This window comes from Salvelinus sp. IW2-2015, unplaced genomic scaffold (genome assembly GCF_002910315.2).
Source record: "Salvelinus sp. IW2-2015 unplaced genomic scaffold, ASM291031v2 Un_scaffold5741, whole genome shotgun sequence".
Taxonomy (NCBI): Eukaryota; Metazoa; Chordata; class Actinopteri; order Salmoniformes; family Salmonidae; genus Salvelinus; species Salvelinus sp. IW2-2015.
In genome coordinates, this window is record NW_019947006.1 from 28147 (window position 1) to 51874 (window position 23728).

The following is a 23728-nucleotide window of genomic DNA, read 5'->3' on the forward strand; positions in this document are numbered from 1 at the left end:
TCTCAGAGGTCAGTACAGGGGAGAATCAGGAGTAGAGAGAGGGAGCTGGGAGAGTTTTCAACAGAAGCATAGAGGCCGTCAAGTGGGGTTCTACACACAACACACCACACCACACACACACACACACACCACACACACACACACACACACACACACACAACACACACACACACACACACACACACACAACAACACACACACACACAACACACAAAGGGAGAGCAGAACACACACACAGAGTGAATCAGAAACATAAAAAAAAAGAGTGAATAGTAACCAGATTAAAAGGCTTTTAGTGCCTGGGGCAACTTTTTCAGAGATCGCCCCGGAACATAAAACTGCTGCTATCTGGAAGTTTAGTTTATTAATCCAACCATTTAAAAAAACAAGCCTCACATAAAACTAGAAAAGCCGTACATGCACATAGTAAAATCCTGGAGGATAACACACAATAAAGTCTGCGGACTTATTTCTATTGTGGTCCTCTTGAAACACACGGTCCACACAAAAGACATTTAAACGTGTAGTGTACTTGAGGTTTAAAAAGTCTTATGAGGTTTGTTAATTTCCACTCTGGAAATTCAGACTTGATTTTCCCTTCGAAACAAATATACTATTGACGTGATGAGTTTTTGGACCCAGTTGTGCAGAGAAGAGCACCAGAGAGGAATCAGTGGTTAAGGATTAAACATAATACTTTAACTGAGAAACGGTAGCCGCGAGGATCACAGTACACTTGAAAAAACAACAAAACACTAAGCTCTCAAAAACGCCACTCAGGAAACAACAACACATTGGTTAACCAATTCAACCTTCAGCCAAATGGACCACAGAAAACAGGCCTCTTTTAACAGGGACATCATCATGAGTAAATAAGACGCCCGAGTGTCGTTTCAATGTCTCTTGGTTGGTCTCTGCCGCCCTCTGGTGACAGGGTGCGAACCATGACAGTATCAACCCTTACAAAAATGTTCCATTATTATAATTGACATTCATGTTTGCTGCAGGATTATTTTCCTGCCTGTAACAAACTGTCAGGTCAAATGAAGCGTCCTACTCTTTATTGTCTGGCCATTGTTGTTGCTCGCTGTCAAAAGCAAGCCAGTCAAGCCAGGCTACCGTTCTGCCCTCTATTCCCCTGGCAGGTCAAGCCAGTCAAGCCAGCCTACCGTCTGCCCTCTATTCCCCTGCCAGTGCCAGTCAAGCCGGCTACCGTTCTGCCCTCTATTCCGCATCAAGCCAGTCAAGCCGTCAAGCCAGGCTACGTTCTGCCCTCTATTCCCCTGGCAGTCAAGCCCAGTCAAGCCAGCATTGACAAATAAAAGTACATTTCAAGCCGTATGGTTTTTTGAAATCAAATTAAAAATAACCAATGAAACCAACATTATTAAATGTAAATGGTTACTTTCTTGGTGCTTATTACTGAAGAAAATGTTTGCTCCTTTACTTTCCTTCATTTGGTGTCCCTTCTCCCCTTACCTAGACATCAGCTGCGTTAGTCCTGGAGCGACAGCAATAGCCTGTTGTGGACCTGGCCCCTCCGTTGGAGAGGACCAGGGGGAGGTGAGGGCCAGGCTGGAAGCCCGGGAGAGAACTGTCCTGGGCAGGGCAGAGAAGAGCTGGAGACCCTGGAGAAAGAACTGGAGGAGCTACGGCGAGGAGAGACCAGGAAATGGGCCAGCTACTGACGGAGGATAATGCTCAGTTCTTACAGGTGGGGGGGGGGGGCTGAAGGAAGAGCAGAAGAGAGAAGAACAGTGAGGTATTGATGGGAAAAGGAAGGGATAATTGAGAGAGAGACTGGATGCCGGGAAAAATAAAGGAGAGAGAAATATTAATGAGGAAGAGATTGGAGAAAAATAATAATGCAGTCAAAACAGATGAGAGAGAGAGAGAGAGAGAGAGAGGGACGAACGGCTTGACATGATAAAAATGCTCCACTCATCACCCCTCTCTCCTCCATTCCTCCCTCTCTCTCTCCTCATCCATCTTCTCTCTGCATCCTCCCCTCCCTCCCTCTCTCTTCCATCCCCAGGCGGCTTACCTCGCTGTGTGTCCTCCACCCACTGGGCGGCGCCGCCGAGCCCCTCTCATCCTTCCGCAGAAGGCTTAGTGCAGCCGCCCAGAGTCCTCTGTCCCACCTCAGGGCCCGGATGGAGGAACTCTTGTAGAGAGGAGTGGACAAGATCAGCCGCGCAGGTGGAGGCGAGTAAAGACACACACCACACACACACACACACACACACACACACACACACACACACACACACACACACACACACTAGTTTATACTCAAACACACACAACTGCATGCATCTTTTCACAGCTATGCTCTCAGAGACTCCAATAATGCATCTCGAATGACAATGTGTGATGTCACTATGTGACACACTTTTTTACCTCTCTGTAGTGAACGAGAGCTCCTCTGTCTGTCACATGTCTGGTGGAGAGTGTTTGAAAGGTAAGCCCAGAGAAACAGGACACAAACGCACACACACACACACACACAACCCCCCCCCCACACACACACACAGCTCTCTCAGGGTCACCTCTGTGGTGTGTTTCTCATCTAAAACTCAGGCTTTAGGGTGAACATGTCTGGCCAGGGGATGTTAGTTGAATCGTTTTCAGTAACTTCTGATATGATTCATTTGGATGGAATGTAACACTGATTCCTCTTTGTCTCATTCTCTACCTCCCTCCCCCTCCTTTCTATTTCTGTCCCTCGCCTCCTTACTCCTTACCCCCTCTCCCTTCTTTCTTCTTCTCTCTCTCTGTAGCAGTGCCTGCATCGTTTCCTCTCTCCCCCCTCTCTCTCCAGCCCTCGGACCAGAGGATGAGAGTATCCTTCCTCAAGTGTAAGTACTGACACACACACACACATGCACGCACGCACGCACGCACGCACGCACGCATACACACACATACATACACACACACACACATACACACACACACACACACAGCAGTCTTCCTGAGGTGTAAGTACTACCCACGAGACACCTTGTCAGTCTGACGATGCCACCGGTATACCTTGTCACCGTGGCGATGCTGCCCTGGTCGCGTGGTATCCCGAGATGACCTTGTTTTCACACCCTGCCCTGTCCTATGACCAACCAACGCCTCCCTTCCCACACACACACACACTGACACTCACACAAACACACACCACACAAACACACACACACCTGACTACACACACACTACACGCACACAAACACAGGTGTTGACATTGCCGTTGGCACAAACCCAGAGCTATCTCAGAAAGAGGAGCTCTCTCTCTTTCCATGCCCTTTCTCCCCCCCCCCCCGCCCCCCCCCCGCTCCCCCCCCCCCCCCCCCCACCTTCACAGTTAATGAGGGGCAGACAGGGTAACCCTGAGAACGCATGTGTGTCCCTAATGGCACCCTATTTCCCTATATAGTGCACTATTTTAGACTATGGCCCTGGTCAAAAGCATTGCACTACATAGGAATAGGGTGCCATTGTGGGAAGTACTCCATGTCTTGTCTGGTGCTTTCTTTACCTTCATGAATAGTATGTGGATATGATATTTCTGACATTGTAGTAGTCTGTTGTTTCACAGTGAACACACGGGTACATGATGAGACAAGCCCATGGACAGGAGGATGAGATCATGGAGGACGGGTGTTTAGGTTAATAATTCAACACCGTCTGGTTAGAATAAAGGCCACTACGCACTTTACTCAAACGCAGGAGCCAGAGACGCCGTCGTTTTTTCTACCTAGTTCTACTACTTCTGTGCGGCTCAAATTTTGGAACGGACCGTATAGGCGCGTCTGCGTCGCTGCCTTGTTTGCATACGGTGTGTAGGGCCCTTAAGCTCCTGGCATATTACTGTATCTGTCTGGGCTTAGACGTTCAATCAGAACACTGTCCCTCTGGCCAGGAAACCACGCTTATTGCGATAGTGCATTGTTCATTTCTTGTATTTAATCTATAATAGTTCCTATTAGATTAAGACTGTCATATTTGCAGACAGACATTCATATGGGTCACTGTTCTTTTTACTGCGCCGAAAAACTGTTTCGCTATTTAGTTCAATAATCTCTGTTAGAAATGGTACCCGGTGGTCATGATAATGCTATTGAGAGTTTATGACACTTCTAAGCTAACAGGTAAATAATTGTCCATGGATTGTTCAATCAATCACTCTGGACTCAGGCATCTAATGATTGATTGGTTGGTTGATTGATCCCTCAATCTCTGTTCCCTGGACCCAGACACGGCCCGCCCCCACCTGGTCCTTCTGGAGGAGTGCCCGATGGATCGCTCGACCTGTATCTTTAGGACGCTCGCCTTCGCTCCTGAGTGGATTCAGTCTACGCCTCGTTCCTCGCGTTATGCTTTTAACGCCCTTGTTCACCTCTTCGCTCTTCACGCTCCCTTGTCGTAGCTCAGTCCCCTGGACCCAGACACGGCCCACCCCACCCTGGTCCTCTTGGAGGGTCCCCAGGGGGCTCACTGTGGAGAGGAGCCCCAGTCCTACCCCCTCCACCCCTTGCGCTTCGACTCCGTGGCCCAGGTCCTCTGTAGGGAGGGCCAGTTTGGAGGGGCCAGCTACTGGGAGGTGGAGTGGAGGGGAGGAGGGTGGGTGGACATTGGGATGACGTACAAAGGGATCGGACGTAAAGGTAGCTGCTTCTCGGGATAGTTTTTTATGTCAGTTATGTTGAGCAATTTGCAAATGTCAACATTTCACACACAAAGTGTTTGTAACAATCACTTTCTAATCAAGGCTTTGTCTGAAACATCCTATTTGGCTCGGGACAAAATGTGTGCATTATATAGGGACAGCCAAAGGTTTTCGAATCTTATTTTCTTTCTTATTTTTCTAATCTAAAGGAGGCGGAAAACCCTGTCTGCTGGGACGGAACGAGAACTCATGGCGTCTGAGGTGCACGCACGCCGGGTACGCCGCGTGGCACGATAACCGGAAGACGACCGTAGCTGCGCCCCTGTGCCCGCGGATCGGCGTGTTTCTGGAACACCAGAAGGGAGCGTTGTCCTTCTATAGTGTGGCGTCGGACGCCGTTTCCCTGCTCCACACGTTCAGGTGTCCGTTCTCTCAGRCGCTGTACCCAGCGTTTCGGTTGGACCTGGACGCCACACTGTTGATATGTCCACATGAAACACACAACGGGAACTAACCTCTTCTGTTTCTGGATCTCTTATTTCCACCCAATGGGAACTCTTCCTGCGTACTGCCGAACAAATACCATTGATTACAAGTAAACACAAATGTGCTTTTCAGCCCCAGAAAGGACCCAACATGAACCCTACCTAACTCTTTACTGCTCCCTCTCTCTTTCTGAACACCTTCTCTTGACCCAATGGGAACCCATCCTAGAGCCCAAARCTAACTCTGCTGCCCTCTCTTGTTATGGCCAGAACCCTGCTTTAGCTTTACCAGGTACCTCAACTCCTCCACTGTGTTTAAAATGAACCTCCTAATAGCTACAACCAACAACTGATTGTTTACTCATTGTTGTTGCTCTACATTTCAGTCATTTAGCACACACTCTTATTCAGGGCAACGTACAGGAGCAATTAAGGTGAAGTGCCTTACTCAKGGGCACATCGACAGATTTTTWACTTAGTCAGRTCGGGGATTCAAACCAGCAACCTTTCAGTTACTGGCCCAACACTCTTKACCGCTCGGCTACCTGCCTCCCTGAAATGTCGACTCAAGATGTCAACTCAGCATAGGTCCACGGTAAGGGATTAATCATTTACATTGACATCAATCAATCATTTTTGTATTGTTGCCCAAAAATCTAATCTGCGCTCATACTCGTGGAGGCGTTGTGTTACTTTGTAGCCTTCCTAGGCCTTCTCAAGTCACGCAACTAGTGATGCTGAAAAGACAATGTTGTTGTGTAAGGAGAGTCTGAACTGGCAGCATATTGTATGCATGGCCTCTCATTCAAATATCATTACAAGTGGCCCTATTGTAAACAGAGACTTCACTTCAGCAGCCATGAAGCCTATTGATCAATCACCTATTCTATTGATCCATGTTGACTGTTACTTAACATACATCATGTGAAAATAAGCTCAGGTCATCAACTAATGCAATGTAGTCCGAATGTCGAATGTAGCATTTCAAAATTTATTAGTTGGAAAGGTTTTGTGCCATTATAATCATCAATGAAGGGACATTGAGGAAATATGTATTTTCTATAAAGTGCATTATTTCATGAGTTATGTCAGACTAATAGTGGGATAGGCTATGCTGGGTACCTATGTGGTTTTATGGGCCCATCTCTCTCTACCTCCCATTCCTTTCATATTTTTTCTCTGTGACTATTACATGAATGCGTAGCTTTGTATTCATGTGGCTGTGTAACTGTTACTGTCTTCAATAAACCAATTATAATTTTCAATCTCAATTTTACTATCAACGTCCAATTTTCCCTTCAAAGCATAAAAAAGTAGAGGACTGCCCTAGAGGGCGTGGTCTGGGGGAAGTCATGATATGAGAGATACATAAACAAATGTCACATGATCGTGGCTGTTTTCCAGATGGCGACTTCCGGTGTATACACGTTTGTGTTCTCTGTTTTATTTTCAAAGCGGCGTTTGGGGCTTTCCCGTCGTCAAACAAGAAGTCCAACATGTGGATACAGGACGTCTATAGTTCCTATCCACTTTGTGGTGAATAAAAACGCAACTGAAACACTTAAACCGTGTATTGGTATAGCAGCTTTGATAAACTTTTCCTGTTTCCAGGTTTGGCCGATTTCAAACACTTCTTTTCGTGTAGAGAACACAGTAGCAGTTATATTCCTGGCATAAACAGTTTTTACTTCCACATAAACGTGAAATGGAAACTACAAATCACATTCGATCTAGCCAGTCTTGCACTAAGTCTGGTTTGCCTGTTATCATTGGTGGTTTAATTAAATTACATTACACGTTACAATTTTGTAAAGCTAAGTAGCCTCTGATATGCTCTCTCCTTCCCATAACATTAGCCCACCAGCTAAAATCCCTAATTATTTTCCCATTGTGTGTATCACATCCTAGTCATGTCATGCTACAAGCCTGGGATGTTGACGTGCATCTGGTGTCACACCCACGCACGACGTCGGCTGGCTCAAGACCGTGGACCTCTTTTATGGAGGTCTGTACCCCCCCCCCCTCCTCTATGTGGCTCACATCGACACACAACAACTCATAAACGCTAGTCATAGGTCAAGGTGGTATAGTTAAAGTTAATGACCTTAGTTACCATTAAAAACATAGTTGTGAGGCTTTTATTTATTTTTTATAGGCATACATAACACTACAAACCTAGAATCACATGGTTTTACAGTTCAAACCTTGACTGGGTGGATGTGAACCGCATGATAGATGTTGTCATGTGTGCATACGTCTTATCACGTTAGTGTGTTGTCTAACCGTGTATGTAACTGCCTGTCGTGTTCCAGACCGTAATGACATCCGCACGCGGGGGTGCGTACATTCTGGCTCTGTGGTGGACAGCTGCTGAAGAACTGACAGACGGTTCATCTACGTAGACAGCTTCTTCTACCGTGGTGGAAACAAAGACTGTGACATGCAGAACACTGTCAAACAGCTAGTCAATGAGGGTGAGGCCAGAGGGGGTTACAGAGCCTTTTATAAAAATGTCAGGAAGTAGTTATATGTAGAGTCCACTTCTGCTGGTGAAGGAGCAGTCAGACAGCAGGTTAATGAGAGGAGGGATGTAGTGTTAATAGTGTAGAGTCACCTTCTACGTTGGTGAGGATCCAGTCAGACAGCAGGTTATGAGGGAGGGTTGTTGTTATAAAGTGAGAGTCCACTCTTACCGTGGTGAAGGAGCCAGTCCACAGCAGGTTATGAGAGGGGGATGTAGGTGTTATAAAGATGTAGAGTCCACCTTCTACGCTGTTGAAGGAGCAGTCAGACAGCAGGTTAATGAGAGGAGGGTGTATTGTGTGTTATAAAGATGTAGAGTCCCCTTCTACCGCTGGTGAAGGAGCCGTCGACAGCAGGTTATGAGAGGAGGATGTAGGTGTTATAAGATGTAGAGTCCACCTTCTACGCTGGTGAAGGAGCCAGTCAGCAGCAGTTAATGAGAGGAGGGATGTAGGTGTTATAAGATGTAGAGTCCCTTTACCGCTGGTGAAGGAGCCAGTCAGACAGCGGTTAATGGAGAGGGATGTAGGTTATAAAGATGTAGAGTCCACTTCTACCGCTGGTGAAGGAGCCAGTCAGACAGCAGGTTATGAGAGGAGGGATGTAGGTGTTATAAGATGTAGAGTCACCTTCTACGCTGGTGAAGGAGCCAGTCAGACAGCAGGTTAATGAGGGAGGTAGGTGGTTATAAAGATGTAGTCCACCTTCTCCGTGGTGAGGAGCCAGTCAGACAGCAGGTTAATGAGAGGGGGATGTAGGTGTATAAAGATGTAGAGTCCACCTTCTACCGCTGTGAAGGAGCCAGTCAGACAGCAGGTTAATGAGAGGAGGGTGTAGGTGTTATAAAGATGTAGTCCACCTTCTACGCTGGTGAAGGAGCCGTCAGACGCAGGTTAATGAGAGGAGGATGTAGGTGTTATAAAGATGTAGAGTCCACTTCTACCGCTGGTGAGGAGCCAGTCAGACAGCAGGTTAATGAGAGGAGGGATGTAGGTGTTATAAAGATGTAGAGTCCACCTTCTACGCTGGTGAAGGAGCCAGTCAGACAGCAGGTTAATGAGGAGGATGTAGGTGTTATAAAGATGTAGAGTCACCTTCTACCGCTGTGGGGAGCCAGTCAGACAGCAGGTTAATGAGAGGAGGGATGTAGGTGTTATAAAGATGTAGAGTCCACCTTCTACCGCTGGTGAAGGAGCCAGTCAGACAGCGGTTATGAGAGGAGGGTGTAGGTGTTATAAGATGTGAGTCACCTTCTACCGCTGGTGAAGGAGCCAGTCAGACAGCAGGTTAATGAGAGGAGGGATGTAGGTGTTATAAAGATGTAGAGTCCACCTTCTACCGCTGGTGAAGGAGCCAGTCAGACAGAGGTTAATGAGAGGAGGGATGTAGGTGTTATAAATTAGAGTCCACCTTCTACCGCGGTGAAGGACCAGTCAGACAGCAGGTTATGAGAGGAGGGATGTAGTGTTATAAAGATGTAGAGTCCACCTTCTACCGCTGTGAAGGAGCCAGTCAGACAGCAGGTTGAGGGAGGATGTAGTGTTATAAAGATGTAGGTCCACCTTCTACCGCTGGTGAAGGAGCCAGTCAGACAGCAGGTTAATGAGAGGGGGATGTAGGTGTTATAAAGCATCTTCTCACCTGAGTGTGACTGCTATTGGTGGTGTTATTGAACTAAACAGTTATAACCTTTAACCTGTGATTAGTCATATTACGTTAAATAAATCTTTATTGCTGTTTCTCACTGTCCCCCTCTCTCTCAGGCGTTGTTGGTGTGTATGTGACGGCTCCCCTCTCACAAATCCACCCCCCTGTCAGTCATAGACCAGATGACCATGGGCCTGCGGTTCCTCAACGACACGTTCGGACATGCGTCGCCCCCGCGTCGCTGGCACATCGACCCTTCGGACACGCCGCGAGCACGCCTCCATGTTCGCACAGGTACGGGTCGTATTCATTAGTGCACACAGTAATGTTCCTTATTACTGGTTGGTCCCTCCCTGTTTTGGCCAGTTTGGTTCCTACTGAATACAACCCACAATCTCCTGTCTTGTTTTTCTACCTCACTATCTGTCTGTCAGATTCCTCTGTCTATTCTTGCCCAGGTAAATCTCTTCCACTCCAATTCCATCATGTCTTAATCCATTGTCTGAATAGATCTAGTACAACCATCCAAGACTCTCGTGTTGAAAGGTTGTCAGTGTCATAGGTTCTTGTGGGCTCCCAAGTTGGGAATAGAAGTGGGGCAAAACAATGTGTCAAGTTTTCCATGTCAGAAATAACACGATACGAGTCTCCCTCATCTTTCCATTCAGTTAAAGGTCAGAGGGACGATTAGATTTTCTGTGTTTATTGTATTGTGGGTGGCAGGTAGCCTAGAGGTTAGTGTTGAACGTTGGTCCAGTAACCTGAAGGTTGCTGGTTTTGAATACCCGAGCCGAGAAGGTAAACATTTAAACCAACTCTATTCGGCGCCTACTACCATGACTGACCCTGTAAAACAACACATTTCACTGCACTATCATACTACCATGGATGACCCTGTAAACACACATTTCACTGCACCTATCATACTACCATGGATGACCCTGTAAAAACACATTTCACTGCACTATCATACTACCATGGATGACCCTGTAAACACACATTTCACTGCACCTATCATACTCCATGGATGACCTGTAAAACAACACATTTCACTGCACCTATCATACCCTGGATGACCCTGTAAAACAACACTTTCACTGTTCTATCTATACTATGGCTGACCTGTAAAACAAACAACACCATTTCCCACTGCAAAAAACACTTTCATTTATCCATGGATGACCCTGTTAAACAACACATTTCGCTGCACCTATCATATACCATGGATGACCCTGTAAAACAACACATTTCACTGCACCTACATTACTATGGATGACCCTGTAAACAACACATTTCACTGCACCTATCATACTACCATGGATGACCCTGTAAAAAAACACATTTCACTGCACCTATCATACTACCATGGATGACCTGTAAAACAACACATTTCACTGCACCTATCATAATACCATGATGACCTGTAAAACAACACATTTCACTTCACCTACCCGGTGTGTGGACAAGAAACCATGTTGTGTGGTGTATTGACTGATGGTTCTCTGTTCTAGATGGGTTATGACGGCTTCTTCTTTGGTCGTCTGGACTACCAGGATCGTAGCAGGAGGATGGTAGCCAGGGAACAGGAGATGTTGTGGAGGGCCAGCGAGAGCCTCACCCCCCCTATGGCTGACCTCTTCACGGGTACTGACCTTTGACCTTCGACCTCTAGCAATATAGCAACAGCTTCACGTAGTCGTTCCATTAGATATMTTCTGTCATATTGCTCACAACCTATTCAGTTTTTGCAATAGACCTGGGATATCCCATTTTCTTCATCAATATTACTCTTTCCCTTTCGGCACTAACATCTGTCCTCTCTCCCCACTCAAGTGTAGTCTAAAGTCTTAACACCCGTCTCCCCGGTCAATGTTTAGATGGGATACAGCTTGTGTCAAATTGACGTCAAAAGTGTAAGTTCTCCTAACCTGCTATGAAAAGTCAATTTTGACGAAAGCTGTATCCCTTCTAGACAAAAACCCTCTCCCCTCATCAATACTGATCTCACCTTCAACCCCTGACCCCTAGCCACCYCTGTAGCCTAACCCAGCTCCCTCTCCCATAGGTATCTTCCCTAACAGGTACGACCKTCCCGACGGCTTCTGTTGAGACCAGTCATGTGATCAATCCTGACCTGACCTSCCACCTATGAACCCTGACCCCTAGCACCCCAGTAGCCTAACCCAGCCCCCTCTCCTCCAGGTATCCTRCCTAACGGGTACAACCCTCCGGAGGGATTCTGTTGGGACCAGTCATGTGACGATCCACCAATCAGAGACGACCCTGATCTGGAGGACTATAATGTGACATTGGTCCAGTTCCTCCGCATCGCACATGCACTAGTAGAATGCAACACACCATACAGGTCGGTCACACACACACAGTTTAGAGATGAGACACACACATACAGTCGTTTCACCACATGCACAGGTTAGAGATGGACACACATAACGCAACACGAGAACACACATACAGGTCGGTCACACACACACAGTTAGAATAGACACACACATCAGTCGTTCACACTGCACAGGTTAGTCATAAAAACACACCTCTCTCTCTCTTCTCCCTGCACCAGGCATTGGTGTAAAACCAACCACATCATAATGACTATGGGTCACGACTTCCAGTATGAGAACCCAACCTGTGGTATAAGAACCTGGACAAGCTCATTCGCTACGTCAACCAGAAGCAGAGTAAGGCTCTGAAGTCAATGTTCTCTACTCTACACCCTCCTGTTACCTCAGGAGCTACACAGGGCTAACCTCAACATGGGTATACCACTATATTAACTATATATCTGTAGAAATATACCACTATTAACTATGATGCTAGAAAATATACACTATATTAACTATATGATTGCTGTTAGAATACTATACACCTAATTAACTATATGATGTGTTAGAATACTATACCACTTATTTAACTATATGATGCTTGTAGAATACTATACCACTATATTAACTTATATATCTGTTAGAATACTATACCACTATATTAACTATATGATGCTGTTAGAATACTATACCACTATATTAACTATATATGATGCTAGTTATAATACATACCACTATATTAACTATATGATGCTGTTAGAATAACTATACCACTATATTAACTATATGATCTTGTTAGAAGACTATACCACTAATTAACTATATGTTCTGTTAGAATACTATACCACTATATTTAACTATATGATGCTGTTAGAATACTTACCACTATATTAACTATATGATCTGTTAGAATACTTATACCACTATATAACTATATGATGCTTTAGAATACTAACTATGTTTAGCTAGTCAGAGTAACGGCTCTGAAGAGTCAAGTTCTCTACTCTCTCCTGTACCTTAAATGATGTACAGGTCATTTAAATGTTCTCTTCTCTCACCCCCGACCCCCTCAGGCCTCTAAAAGGGGATGCATTTCTTCCCCTATGCTGACTCCGCTCATGACTTCTGACAGGATATTTCACCAGCCGTTCCAGCCTGAAACGCTATGAAGAGATCGACAACAGCTACCTGCAGACACTACTCAAACCTCAGACAATGGCTTTGTCTGAAAGCCTCAAAACCGTGATGTCATGGATAAGTTGTGACTGACTGACTGATCTACAAGTATATTGAGCAGTTATTATGATGAGGTGATTTGTAGATTAGTCAGTCTCGACTTGCCTTTAAAGTTGGCTGTATGTCGAACCGGCCATTGACTCCTCCTCATTGGAGGAGGAGGTCGAAGGGAGGGACTTGGAGCTCTTCTCCAATGAGCTTTCCAGAGGGAGGTAGGAATCATGGTTGACAGCTTGTACACTTTTCATACAAAGCCACCAGACATTCACTAAAGGTGACAGTGAGTAGTCCCACACTGAGGCCATGTCTGAGACTTGGTTAATGCCTCTCCTCCCTTGGGTTCACAGACGTGTAATCAGCTGAGGTCCTTGGTGTCCCATCTCAAGGAAAGGTCCCTTTGGAGCTGGAGACAGTGACACCTGGTAAGGCCTAGTGTAACATTTCATCACATCAAGTGCATACTTCATCATCACACATAGTTACTAAGCCTGCAGTCAGTCACGTTTCAAGTCCTACTGCACTATGCTCCTTCTTATATACAGCATCCTTCTTTTATACTAGCACCCTTCTATTAATACTAGCACCTTCTTATTAATACTAGACCTTCTTATTAATACTTGCACCCTCTTACTTTAACTAGACTTCCTTATAATACAGCCTCCTTCTAATACTGCATCCTTCTTTATAATGGCATCTTCTTTAATAATGACTTGCATCCTTTTAATACTAGTACCTTTTAATACTAGCATCCTTCTTATTAATACTAGCATCCTTCTTATTAATACTAGCATCCTTCTTTATAATACTAGCACTCTTCTTATTAATACTACATCATTCTTATTAATACTTGCGATCTTCTTATAATACTTCCCTTCTTAATACTAGCCTCCTCTTAATATACTAGCTCTCCTTATTAATACTAGCATCATTCTTATTAATACTAGCATCATTCTTATTAATACTAGCTCTTCTATTAATACGCCTTCTTCCTGCCTCCTTATTAATACTGGCATCCTTCTTATTAATACTGGCCTCCTTCTTCTATTAATAGCTTGGAGCGGATTAGAGGACGGCGAGGTTGACAGGGATGTGTTCTGTGTTGTGATTGTAGAGAAGGCCATGCAGTGGCTCAGCATCACGACGCCGTATCCGGACTGAAAAGCAAACGTTGCCAACGACTACGCTAGGAGACTGGCCAACGGCCTGGCACACTGCCAGGTACCTACCGTGTGTGTGTGTTCTTTCTATTGATCCATACGTTCTCTCTTGTTAGATTAACTGTTTCGTGTCTTTGGCTATGCCGATTAATTGCTATGACATGCTATTTCTATAAATACTTTCTCCATAATTAATATTCACCTGATTGAGCTAATCGGGTAAATGTAATTAACTAGAGAGTCGGGCACCACGAAAATAATATTTATAGAGCCTTTATCTTCCGAATAAACTCTTAAAGATTTAGCAATATTTTACATCAATAGCAGTCAACATTTTCATCTTCAGTCTCATATTCTGAAAGTTGTAAATCTTGGTATCTGCAAGAATCCTGGCTAACAAGTTGAATCAGCAATACAAAATTGGGTTTAATTATTTATTTACTAAATACCTAACTAATCACACAATCACACATACACAATTAAATCATAACTTGATTACAAATTGCCGTCATAAAGGAAACGTCCCTAGCGGGCGGAATAGATATGACAGCTTGTTTACACAAAGGAAAGGGGCGCGGTTTTAGTGAAAGAGCGGAGACTGGAACAGAGGTGAAGCTGTGCTATCGTAATACAGTATCTTAGCATTCTAAATTACGCCCATTTGGAAAAGGAAAATGCAATAAATATTTACTCTGAGCTGCGCTCAGTAGGTTGGTGGTAGATGGAAGACCTGTGTTGCCAAACCGAGTCCTCTGTCCTTTGAAGAATGTCTCTGGTTCACTGGATACGTTGTAGTAACTCGTTGTGTAGTAGACGGGATACTCTGACTGTCCTTCCTAACCTGGGTTTGTAGCAGCTGTTGCTAACTCAACGGCTAGGAGGTATCACTTCTGTAGTGAATACGAGTTCAAAGTTCATACCATTCACAACCAAAGTTCATGCTGGGGTTGGCTTCGTTCTGTAGTATTATCTGAACCATTCTGACATGGGATCGTCACCCTCATCTCTCGGAACAGAAGGTTATATTTTTTGTCAATGGCTTTATATAGTGGAGGAGAGAGGTGTGTCTGTGAAAGTTTATTACCCATGTCTCTTCACAGGGCGGGCCACTGGTTGAGCAGAGCCCAAACTTATGAAAACCGAAGCTAAAATTACATTTTCATTCTCTTCACAAATAATTTCATATTCAAACATTTGAATTAAACAACAATTCCATGTGAATCCGATACCTCTGATGTTTAGACTTTCCACAGTAGAGTTTGTCATCCTTCATTGATGAGAATGTCTCAGATGACAACCGAACTGATAATATACTCTTAAGTACCACCGCATATGTTCAGTTGGTCGGATTACCAGAATATAGTTCATTTCCCCCAACTTCTGATGTTCCAGAATCTCTATGTTAACCAAAGGGTTTCTGATGTCACATCAGTATAGTAGGGAGAGGGAAAAAGAGGTATTTATGATGTCATAAACCTACCCCCAGGCCAACGTCATGGACGGCACTGTGTATGATTGACTCTCCATCTTGTCTCTCCCAGTGTGTGGAGACTATAGGACACAGACTAATAAAGTATATTACTGTACAGTGTAACCTCCTTCATCCCTCTGTCCCAGTGTTGGTCAGTACACTCTATCCTCTCTGAGTGGATCATCTGCTCCTCGTGTTTTACTGTGAACACTCCTACATCAGTGTGTGTCCCATCACAGAGGACCAGCAAGAATGAACACGCACACAGGCACACTCACAATCCTCTTTGTTCTCGTGAAGTTAAATTCCTCCTCTCTTTTCCATTTTCTCTGTCAGTTCTCAGTGAACGTGTGACAACCCTCTAGCTCGTCCAGTCAGTTGGCCAGTCAGACTGCCAGTCAACGGGACGGCCTACAGTATCTCAATGCTAAGGGCAGGCTGTGACAGTCAGGTTGGTCTGTCTGTTCTGATAATGGTTGTCATATGTAGTTGTTCAATAACCTTGTTATGACAGTTATGTATTGTGTGGTGTATTTGCGTTTTGTGTACGACGTTGTGTGTTTGTCCGTAACCCCCCCCCCCTCTATCCCCACCTCCCAGTGTCCCAGGCCACAGCGGCTGTGCGAAGGGGCAGGGGGTACGCTGTCAACGAGCTGTTGTTCCAGGTTCAGGCCCCTCCCCTGGGCTACAGCACCTACTCTGTCTCCCTGCTTCAGAACGGGCCTCCATCTCCACAGTCCTCTCCACTGCCCAGGGCTCCCAAGGCTGTACAGAACAAGGTCTGGGTCTTATGGCTGTACACAAACTTACTTTCTACTATGAAAGCAAATATTTGATGTATTGATATCATGTCATCAATGGAGACGCATATTCCAAAATGTATAATGTCTCCATTAATGAAGACATATCAATGTATAAACTCAGTTGGAAAAGGGTTGTTTTAGGTTTGGAAAAGTATTGTATCTAGGTTTTTAGGTTTGGATGTCACCTGTTCTGTCACTTTGACGGGTCTCCTCTAGTTTCTCAGGGTGACCTTTGACCCAGAGACGGGTCTCCTCAGCAGCCTCAGTAACCTGGAGACACAACAGACTGTCAAACTGTCACAGAACTTCTACTGGTCCGTACTACTTACTCTCTACCTCTCCATTTCTCTCTACCCTTCCCTCTCTCTACCTCTCCATTTCTCTCTACCACTCCTTCATATTCTCTATACCCTTCCATAATTATTTCTCCCTCAGTCTCTCTCCCCATCCTTCCCTTCTTCTTTACTCTCACTGTGTGCTAGCATTGTTACATTGAGGGATTTTCCGTCATCTTTGCTCTGTGTATATTTCTCCAGGTACAACGCCAGCGATGGTAACAACTCAGAGAGTATTCAGATGTCAGGGGCCTACATCTTCAGACCGAACACCTCTACCCCCTTCATCATCAGCAAGACGGCTAAGATAGAAACACTACAGGTACCTACTACATTATACTTCATGTAGTCTATTTACTTGCATGRGTTTCAATATGCAGAAGACCCACTAAACATTCAAGAGATTCATTCCAGTCATCTCACAATTTCTTGTCTCCMCCTTAACCCCCTCCTCCTGTCTTATGCCCCCCTCCTCCCCATCAGAATTCCGTGGTGCAGGAGGTGAGACAGTGGTTCAGTCCCTGGGTCTCTCAGGTGGTCCGTCTCTACACAGACAGCAGGGCTCTAGAACTGGAGTGGACTGTAGGCCCGGTGCCTATAGGGTGAGGAAGGGGCTCAGAGCCACATGGGGCCTGGTCACAGATAATACACTGGAAGGAGAATGGCGCGTTATTGAGACAGCCTGTGTATGTCTGGCAGTAGGAGTGAGTCTTTAACAGACTAGAAAGTATTCCTGTACCATAGATCATAGTGTATCATTTCTCTCTCTCTACTCTACCCCCTTTCTCTGCTCTCTGCCCCCCCCCTTCTCTCTTTCTGCCCCCCCCCCTTCTCTCTTTCCTGCCCCCCCCTCTCTTCTGCCCCCCCTTCTCTCTTCCGCCGCCCCCCTTTTCTTTCTGCCCCCCCCTTCTCTCTTTCTGCCGCCCTTCTCTCTTTCTGCCCCCCCCCTTCTCTCTTTCTGCCCCCCCTTCTCTCTTTCTGCCCGCCCCTTCTCTCTTCTGCCCCCCCCCCTCTCTCTCTTTCTGCCCCCCCCTTCTCTCTTTCTGCCCCCCCCCTTCCTCTTTCTGCCCCCCCCTTTCTCTCTTTCTGCCCCCCCCTTTCATCTCTTCCTGCCCCCCCCCCTTCTCTCTTTCTGCCCCCCCTTCTCTCTTTCTGCCCCCCCCCTTCTCTTTCTGCCCCCCTTCTCTCTTCTGCCCCCCCTTCTCTCTTTCTGCCCCCCCCCTTCTCTCTTCTGCCCCCCTTCTCTCTTTCGCCCCCCCCTTCTCTCTTTCTGCCCCCCCTTCTCTCTTCCTGGCCCCCCCCTTCTCTCTTTCTGCCCCCCCTTCTCTCTCTCTGCCCCCCTTTCTCCTCTCTCTCTGCCCCCTTCTCTCTCTCTGCCCCCCCCCTTCTCCTCTCTGCCCCCCCCTTCTCTCTCTCGTGCCCCCCCCCCTTCTCTCTCTCTGCCCCCCCCTTCTCTCTTTCGCCCCCCCCTTCTCTCTCTCTGCCCCCCCCCCTTCCTCTCTCTGCCCCCCCCCCTTCTCCTCTCTCTCTGCCCCCCCCTTCTCTCTCTCTGCCCCCCCCTCTTCTCCCTCTCCTCCCCTCCCCCCCTTCTCTCTCTCTGCCCCCCGCCTTCTCCTCTCTCTCTGCTCCCCCCTTCTCTCTCTCTCCCCCCCTTCTCCTCTCTCTGCCCCCCCCCTTCTCTCTCTCTGCCCCCCCCTTCCTCTCTCTCTGCCCCCCCCCTTCTCTCTTTCTCTGCCCCCCCCCCTTCTCTCTCTCTGCCCCCCCCCTTCCCTCTCTCTCTGCCCCCCCCTTCTCCTCTCTCTCTGCCCCCCCCCTTCTCTCTCTGCCCCCCCCTTCTCTCTCTCTGCCCCCCCTTCTCTCTCTCTGCCCCCCCCCTTTCTCTCTCTGCCCCCCCCCTTCTCCTCTCTCTCTGCCCCCTCCCCTTCTCCTCTCTCTCTGCCCCCCCCTTCTCCTCTCCTCTGCCCCCCTTCTCCTCTCTTTCGCCCCCCCCTTCTCTCTGCCCCCCCCTTCTCTCTCTCTGCCCCCCCCCTTCTCTCTTTCTGCCCCCCACCTTCTCTCTTTCTGCCCCCCACCTTCTCTCTTTCCGCCCCCCCCACCTTCTCTCTTTCTGCCCCCTCTTCTTCTTTCTGCCCCTTCTCTCTTTCTGCCCCCCCTTTCCTCTTTCTGCCCCCCTTCTCTCTTCTGCCCCCCCTTCTCTCTTTCTGCCCCCCCTTCCTCTTTCTTCTGCCCCCCTTCTCTCTTTCTGCCCCCCCCCTTCTCTCTTTCTGCCCCCCCCCCTTCTCTCTTTCTTGCCCCCCTTCTCTCTTTCTGCCCCCCCTTCCTCTTTCTGCCCCCCCTTCTCTCTTTCTGCCCCCCTTCTCTCTTTCTGCCCCCCTCTTCTCTCTTCTGCCCCCCCCCCTTCTCTCTTCGCCCCCCCCTTCTCTCTTCTGCCCCCCCCCTTCTCTTTTCTGCCCCCCCCCTACCTTCTGCCCCCCTTCTCTCTTCTGCCCCCCCTCCTCTTTCTGCCCCCTCTTCTCTCTTTCTGCCCCCCCCCTCTCTCTTCTTCTGCCCCCCTTCTTCTCTTTCTGCCCCCCCCCCCTTCTCCTCTTTCTGCCCCCCCTCTTCTCTCTTTCTGCCCCCCCTTCTCTCTTTCTGCCCCCCCCTCTCTCTTTCTGCCCCCTCTTCTCTCTTTCTGCCCCCCCCTCCTTCTCTCTTTCTGCCCCCCCCCTCTCTCTCTTCTGCCCCCTTCTCTCTTTCTGCCCCCCCTCTCTTTCCTGCCCCCTCTTCTCTCTTTCTGCCCCCCCCCCCTTCTCTCTTTCTGCCCCCCCTCTCTCTTTCTGCCCCCTCCTCTCTTCTCTCCCCCCCCTTCTCCTCTTCCCCCCTCTCTCTCTCGCCCCCCCCCTCTCTCTCTCTGCCCCCCCCTTCTCTCTCTGCCCCCCCCCCCCTTCTCTCTTCTGCCCCCCCACCTTCTCTCTTTCTGCCCCCCCCCCCCTTCTCTCTTTCTGCCCCCCCCCCCTCAGTGATGACCTGGGTAAAGAGGTGATAAGTCGTCTAGACAGCAGCATCAACTCCTCGGGTGTCTTCTACACAGACTCTAATGGCAGAGAGGTGCTGCAGAGACGGTGAGGAACCTGTGTGTGTGTTTACCAAATCTATGCATCAGTATGTGTTCATGGACGGAGTACTGTATTCCAGTAGTATGTGTTCAGACACATACAAGTATACACCCTAATGCGTTGTATATCTGTCTCTGACAGGAAAGACTACCGCCCCACGTGGAACCTGAGGCAGTCTGAGCCAATTGCTGGCAACTACTATCCAATCAACTCTAGAGCTTACATTAAGGTGTGTCTCATTGGTCATCCACTTCCTCCTCTCTTATGATCATGCACTTTCCTCTTCCCACTTAGTTTATTTTCTGTGGTAGCCTTCCTGGTTTCAAAACTCTTGACTCTCCCTCCTGTTCTCGTCACTCGTTTTACAAATTAATGTGCTATTATCTGACAATAGTAAATCGTGACTTACTGTCATGAGAATTTTTAATCCCATTGATAATAACAATCAATCAATAGCTTTGACCAATCACCGAGGTTTGTAAGACCCTGGGTTTAATAATAATTAGTCAAAGACTCAGTTATGCAAAAGGTTAGTACAGTTTATTCACGAGAACGTTCTCCCGTCCACAATACAAAGACATCCAATTTAATAGCGGCGCACATACTTCCACACAAACAGTAGGTATCATACGCACATACATACACACGAACAGTAGGTATCCTACGCACATACTGTATCAATACCCAGCCGACAAAGATTAGGGACCGTGAAAAGCACTCCCTGTCCTCTCCCAAATCTCTGTGGCCCCTAGCCAAGGTCGGCACCGAAGCTTGCTCAGACAGTCTGTGTTTAAGATACTATAGAAACATATTGTACAGATATTGTTTTACCCTAATTCTGACTAAAACAACACACATAATTACAATAAATGTTACTGATTAAAACTACACACATCATTAATAATAATTTTATACAATTATGGTTTCAGGGTGGAATATTCGAATCATTCATTTATAAATTCCATCAACACTTACACTGTGTGTGTGCAGGATGACAAGGACCAGCTGACTGTAGTGACGGACCGTTCTCAGGGAGGCGGCAGCATTCAGGATGGATCACTGGAGATCATGGTAACATACACACACTCTCATTTTTCATGTGTTAGCTTTTTGGCATCAAAGACATCTGTTGTGTTTCACACATCTCACCTCTTTCCTCCGGCTCCACACCTTGTCCATCTTCGTGCCTCACATTTATCACTGTCACATCTGACAGCTCCACCGTAGGTTGCTGTACGATGACGTCCGGGGTGTAGGTGAGCCCCTCAATGAGACGTCTGACATTTACCCAGAAGGCCTGGTGGTTCGTGGTCGCCTCCTCCTCTCCCTCAGCCCCCCTGCCACGGCCGCTGACACACACCGCCCCCTAGCACAGGAAGTGGTARTGCAGCCTCTCATCACGTTCACCGACGGAGAGCTGCACCCTAGTACCAGGCTGGAGGTGAGAGATAGAGCCCATCTCAAATGATTCTTTCCTCAAGTTCTCCTTGCCTCTTTCTCAACTGTATTGGAGAAGGTCCCGCCCCTCAGGCCTTCTTCTCCAATGGATTTTGAGAAAGAGGTGGAGAGTGAAGGAGGAYGCTGATTGAGGAACAGTTATTAGCCCTYCAGATGAAATACGTGTCACTTTGGACTATTGAAATGAACCCCCGTTTAACTCTTTCCCCCCCTCAGTTCTCTGGGCTACAGGCAGTGCTGCCCCCTGCTGTTCACCTGTTGACAGTGTCTCAGTGGGACCAGGACTCAGTGCTGCTCAGACTGGAGCATCAGTACCAAGCCTCAGAGAGCAAGGAGCATTCCCAGCCTGTTACTGTTAATCTGCAGGTTAGTGATATGTAACACTGTATATACACACACACACACCATACAGAGACTGTGGTTCTAAGGCTGGAGCACCAGCAGCAAACCCAGGAGAGCAAGGAGCATTCAGTCTCACTGTCAGGTTAGTGGTGAACACACACACAGTGCTGCTCAGACTGGAGCATCAGTATCGGGCTAYGGAGAGCAAGATGAYCTGTCAACCRACAGGTTCAGAACTCACACACGTARGCATARGACCCATAAACAAAGTGAAACKTTTTACTAATACCATACAMTCCTGTCTCAARGTGATGTAACAACTGTTATTCACAAGTTAATTAATTTCAAACCACTTTGAAAACAATGTAGATATTGAAGTTACTGGCAGATGGTCCATTCTCTACCAGGTCACTCACACACTGTCTCTCTCTGTAGAAGCTGTTCTCCACTCTGGATGTGCTGGGCGTGTCCGAGATGAACCTGTCAGCCAATCAGTGGAAGGATGAGATGACGCGTCTGGACTGGAAGGCGGAGTCAGGTACACAATCACACAGGTCTTACAAACTCCTTCAACTCTGCTTCCTCAGCCCTCTAGGACGAGTGAAGACCGCTGACCTGCTTTATTGTAGCGATTCCATTGTGAAACTGGGCTTGTTGCTCTGTTCATTCCATTGTGAAACTGGGCTTGTTGCTCTGTTCATTCCATTGTGAAACTGGGCTTGTTGCTCTGTTCATTCCATTGTGAAACTGGGCTTGTTGCTCTGTTCATTGTATTGTGAAACTGGGCTTGTTGCTCTGTTCATTGTATTGTGAAACTGGGCTTGTTGCTCTGTTCATTCCATTGTGAAACTGGGCTTGTTGCTCTGTTCATTGCACAGAACTTGATGCCTGTTGTCTCTGTTTGCCTCAGGTGAGAAGCCCCTGCCGAAGAGAGGGGGAGCCTCTGTGTGGGAGGTCAACCTCAAGCCCATGGAGATACGCACCTTCCTGCTCCGTGTCAGGCAGAGATAGTCAATCACCAACCTCCATTCCAGAACTAGCCAATGACAATCGGCACTGCAGTAGCAATCAACCAATCCCTGTGGCTTAACAATTATGAACTCACTGCCTTGATTGGATGTAAATAATTTGGGGTCTGAGTACATGAAGATAATGAACAGGATTATCATGTTTCTTGCATAATTCAGTTGACAGAGTGGTTTTAAATAACCTTCTATAAAAGAGCTTGAAGCATAAGAACAATTCCTTTATTGTAATAGTACAGTGCCAAAACCACAACCTTCCTGCCATTTCAAAGACATTTTCCAGAACTACTTATTGTTGATATCTTAGTGACCAACTATTCACACACACCTGTTACCAATATATATTTTCTACATGCCGAGTGAATATTCTATGCAATAAGTGGATTTTTATTTATCTCGAATGCGCCTTTCGTAATTGAATGCCTTTTTAAATGAGTGGTTTAGGCTGCATTTACCTGGGCAAAAGATTCAATCTGATTGGTCATAAGACCAATTAGTGGCAAAAGATCCGAATTGAACTGCTTGTGTAAACACAGCTTTTGTGTTAAATCATAGTGATCAATGTGCAGCTGATATTAAACCCAGTGTGTATTCACTCACCCATTCCTCCACATGATTACAATGTAAATGTCTTTGCTACAATGGAAGTCAAAGCACATAGGAAATTACACAAGTTGTTATAAAATTAACCATCAGTAAAAGCTATTTTTCACCAGAACAAATGAATTCTCCACACTTGCATTAGACTGTCACAACAGTCATAAATAAAACATAACTGATGCTTCACTTCAGTATGAAGCCAATATGTGTATTTCCAATACATCCCATAATGTTGTGGAATGAAGTTGCCCATAGATGCTGATCTTGGGTCAGTTTTGCATTCTCCCCACTAATGGTAATGTAGAGGATTGGGGGAGGGAGAGCTGATCCTAGATTTGTACCAAGGGGKAAACTTCACCCCGGAGTCATAACCGGAGTTCAACGTTAGTTATGTCTGGGGCCTGGAGTTTCACCTGGTTGCTTAGCCATGATTGTGTCCAGTATACCTTACAGTGGACAGATTCTGCTGAGCTGGACATGAGGGTGGGAGGGAAGAAAAGAGAGGAGGAAGGACTCGCTCCACCATCACTCCATCTTGTCAGTCTGTTGCGGGTC

General features: G+C 46.9%; 2 protein-coding genes and 1 long non-coding RNA gene across 3 annotated transcripts; all 3 read left to right on the forward strand.

Moving 5' to 3' along the window:
- The first annotated feature begins 2117 nt into the window (after positions 1–2117).
- Positions 2118–2859, forward strand: LOC112078490 (uncharacterized). The gene is made up of 3 exons (XR_002895695.2): positions 2118–2199; positions 2411–2461; positions 2781–2859. It is a non-coding gene; the product is annotated as an uncharacterized lncRNA (long non-coding RNA).
- Positions 2860–3018: 159 nt separating this feature from the next.
- On the forward strand, positions 3019–6381 carry LOC112078488 (stonustoxin subunit beta-like). Its single transcript, XM_024144714.2, has 3 exons — positions 3019–3027; positions 4418–4655; positions 4867–6381. Exons 1-3 carry the CDS (start codon positions 3019–3021, stop codon positions 5169–5171), a joined length of 552 nt encoding a protein of 183 aa, XP_024000482.1. The 3' UTR covers positions 5172–6381.
- A 1201-nt stretch (positions 6382–7582) lies between these two features.
- Positions 7583–22937, forward strand: man2b1 (mannosidase, alpha, class 2B, member 1). Its single transcript, XM_070442064.1, is given in 26 exon segments — positions 7583–7616; positions 9484–9574; positions 9576–9606; positions 10824–10956; positions 11515–11654; positions 11891–11898; positions 11900–11949; positions 11952–12008; positions 12011–12087; positions 12736–12775; positions 12778–12870; positions 13258–13314; positions 14001–14043; positions 14045–14105; positions 15881–15896; positions 16116–16294; positions 16535–16632; positions 16855–16975; positions 17137–17255; positions 19653–19754; positions 19890–19977; positions 20739–20819; positions 20965–21189; positions 21423–21572; positions 21984–22086; positions 22459–22937. Coding segments are annotated over 26 exon segments (2298 nt in total). The 3' UTR covers positions 22560–22937.
- Positions 22938–23728: the final 791 nt, after the last annotated feature.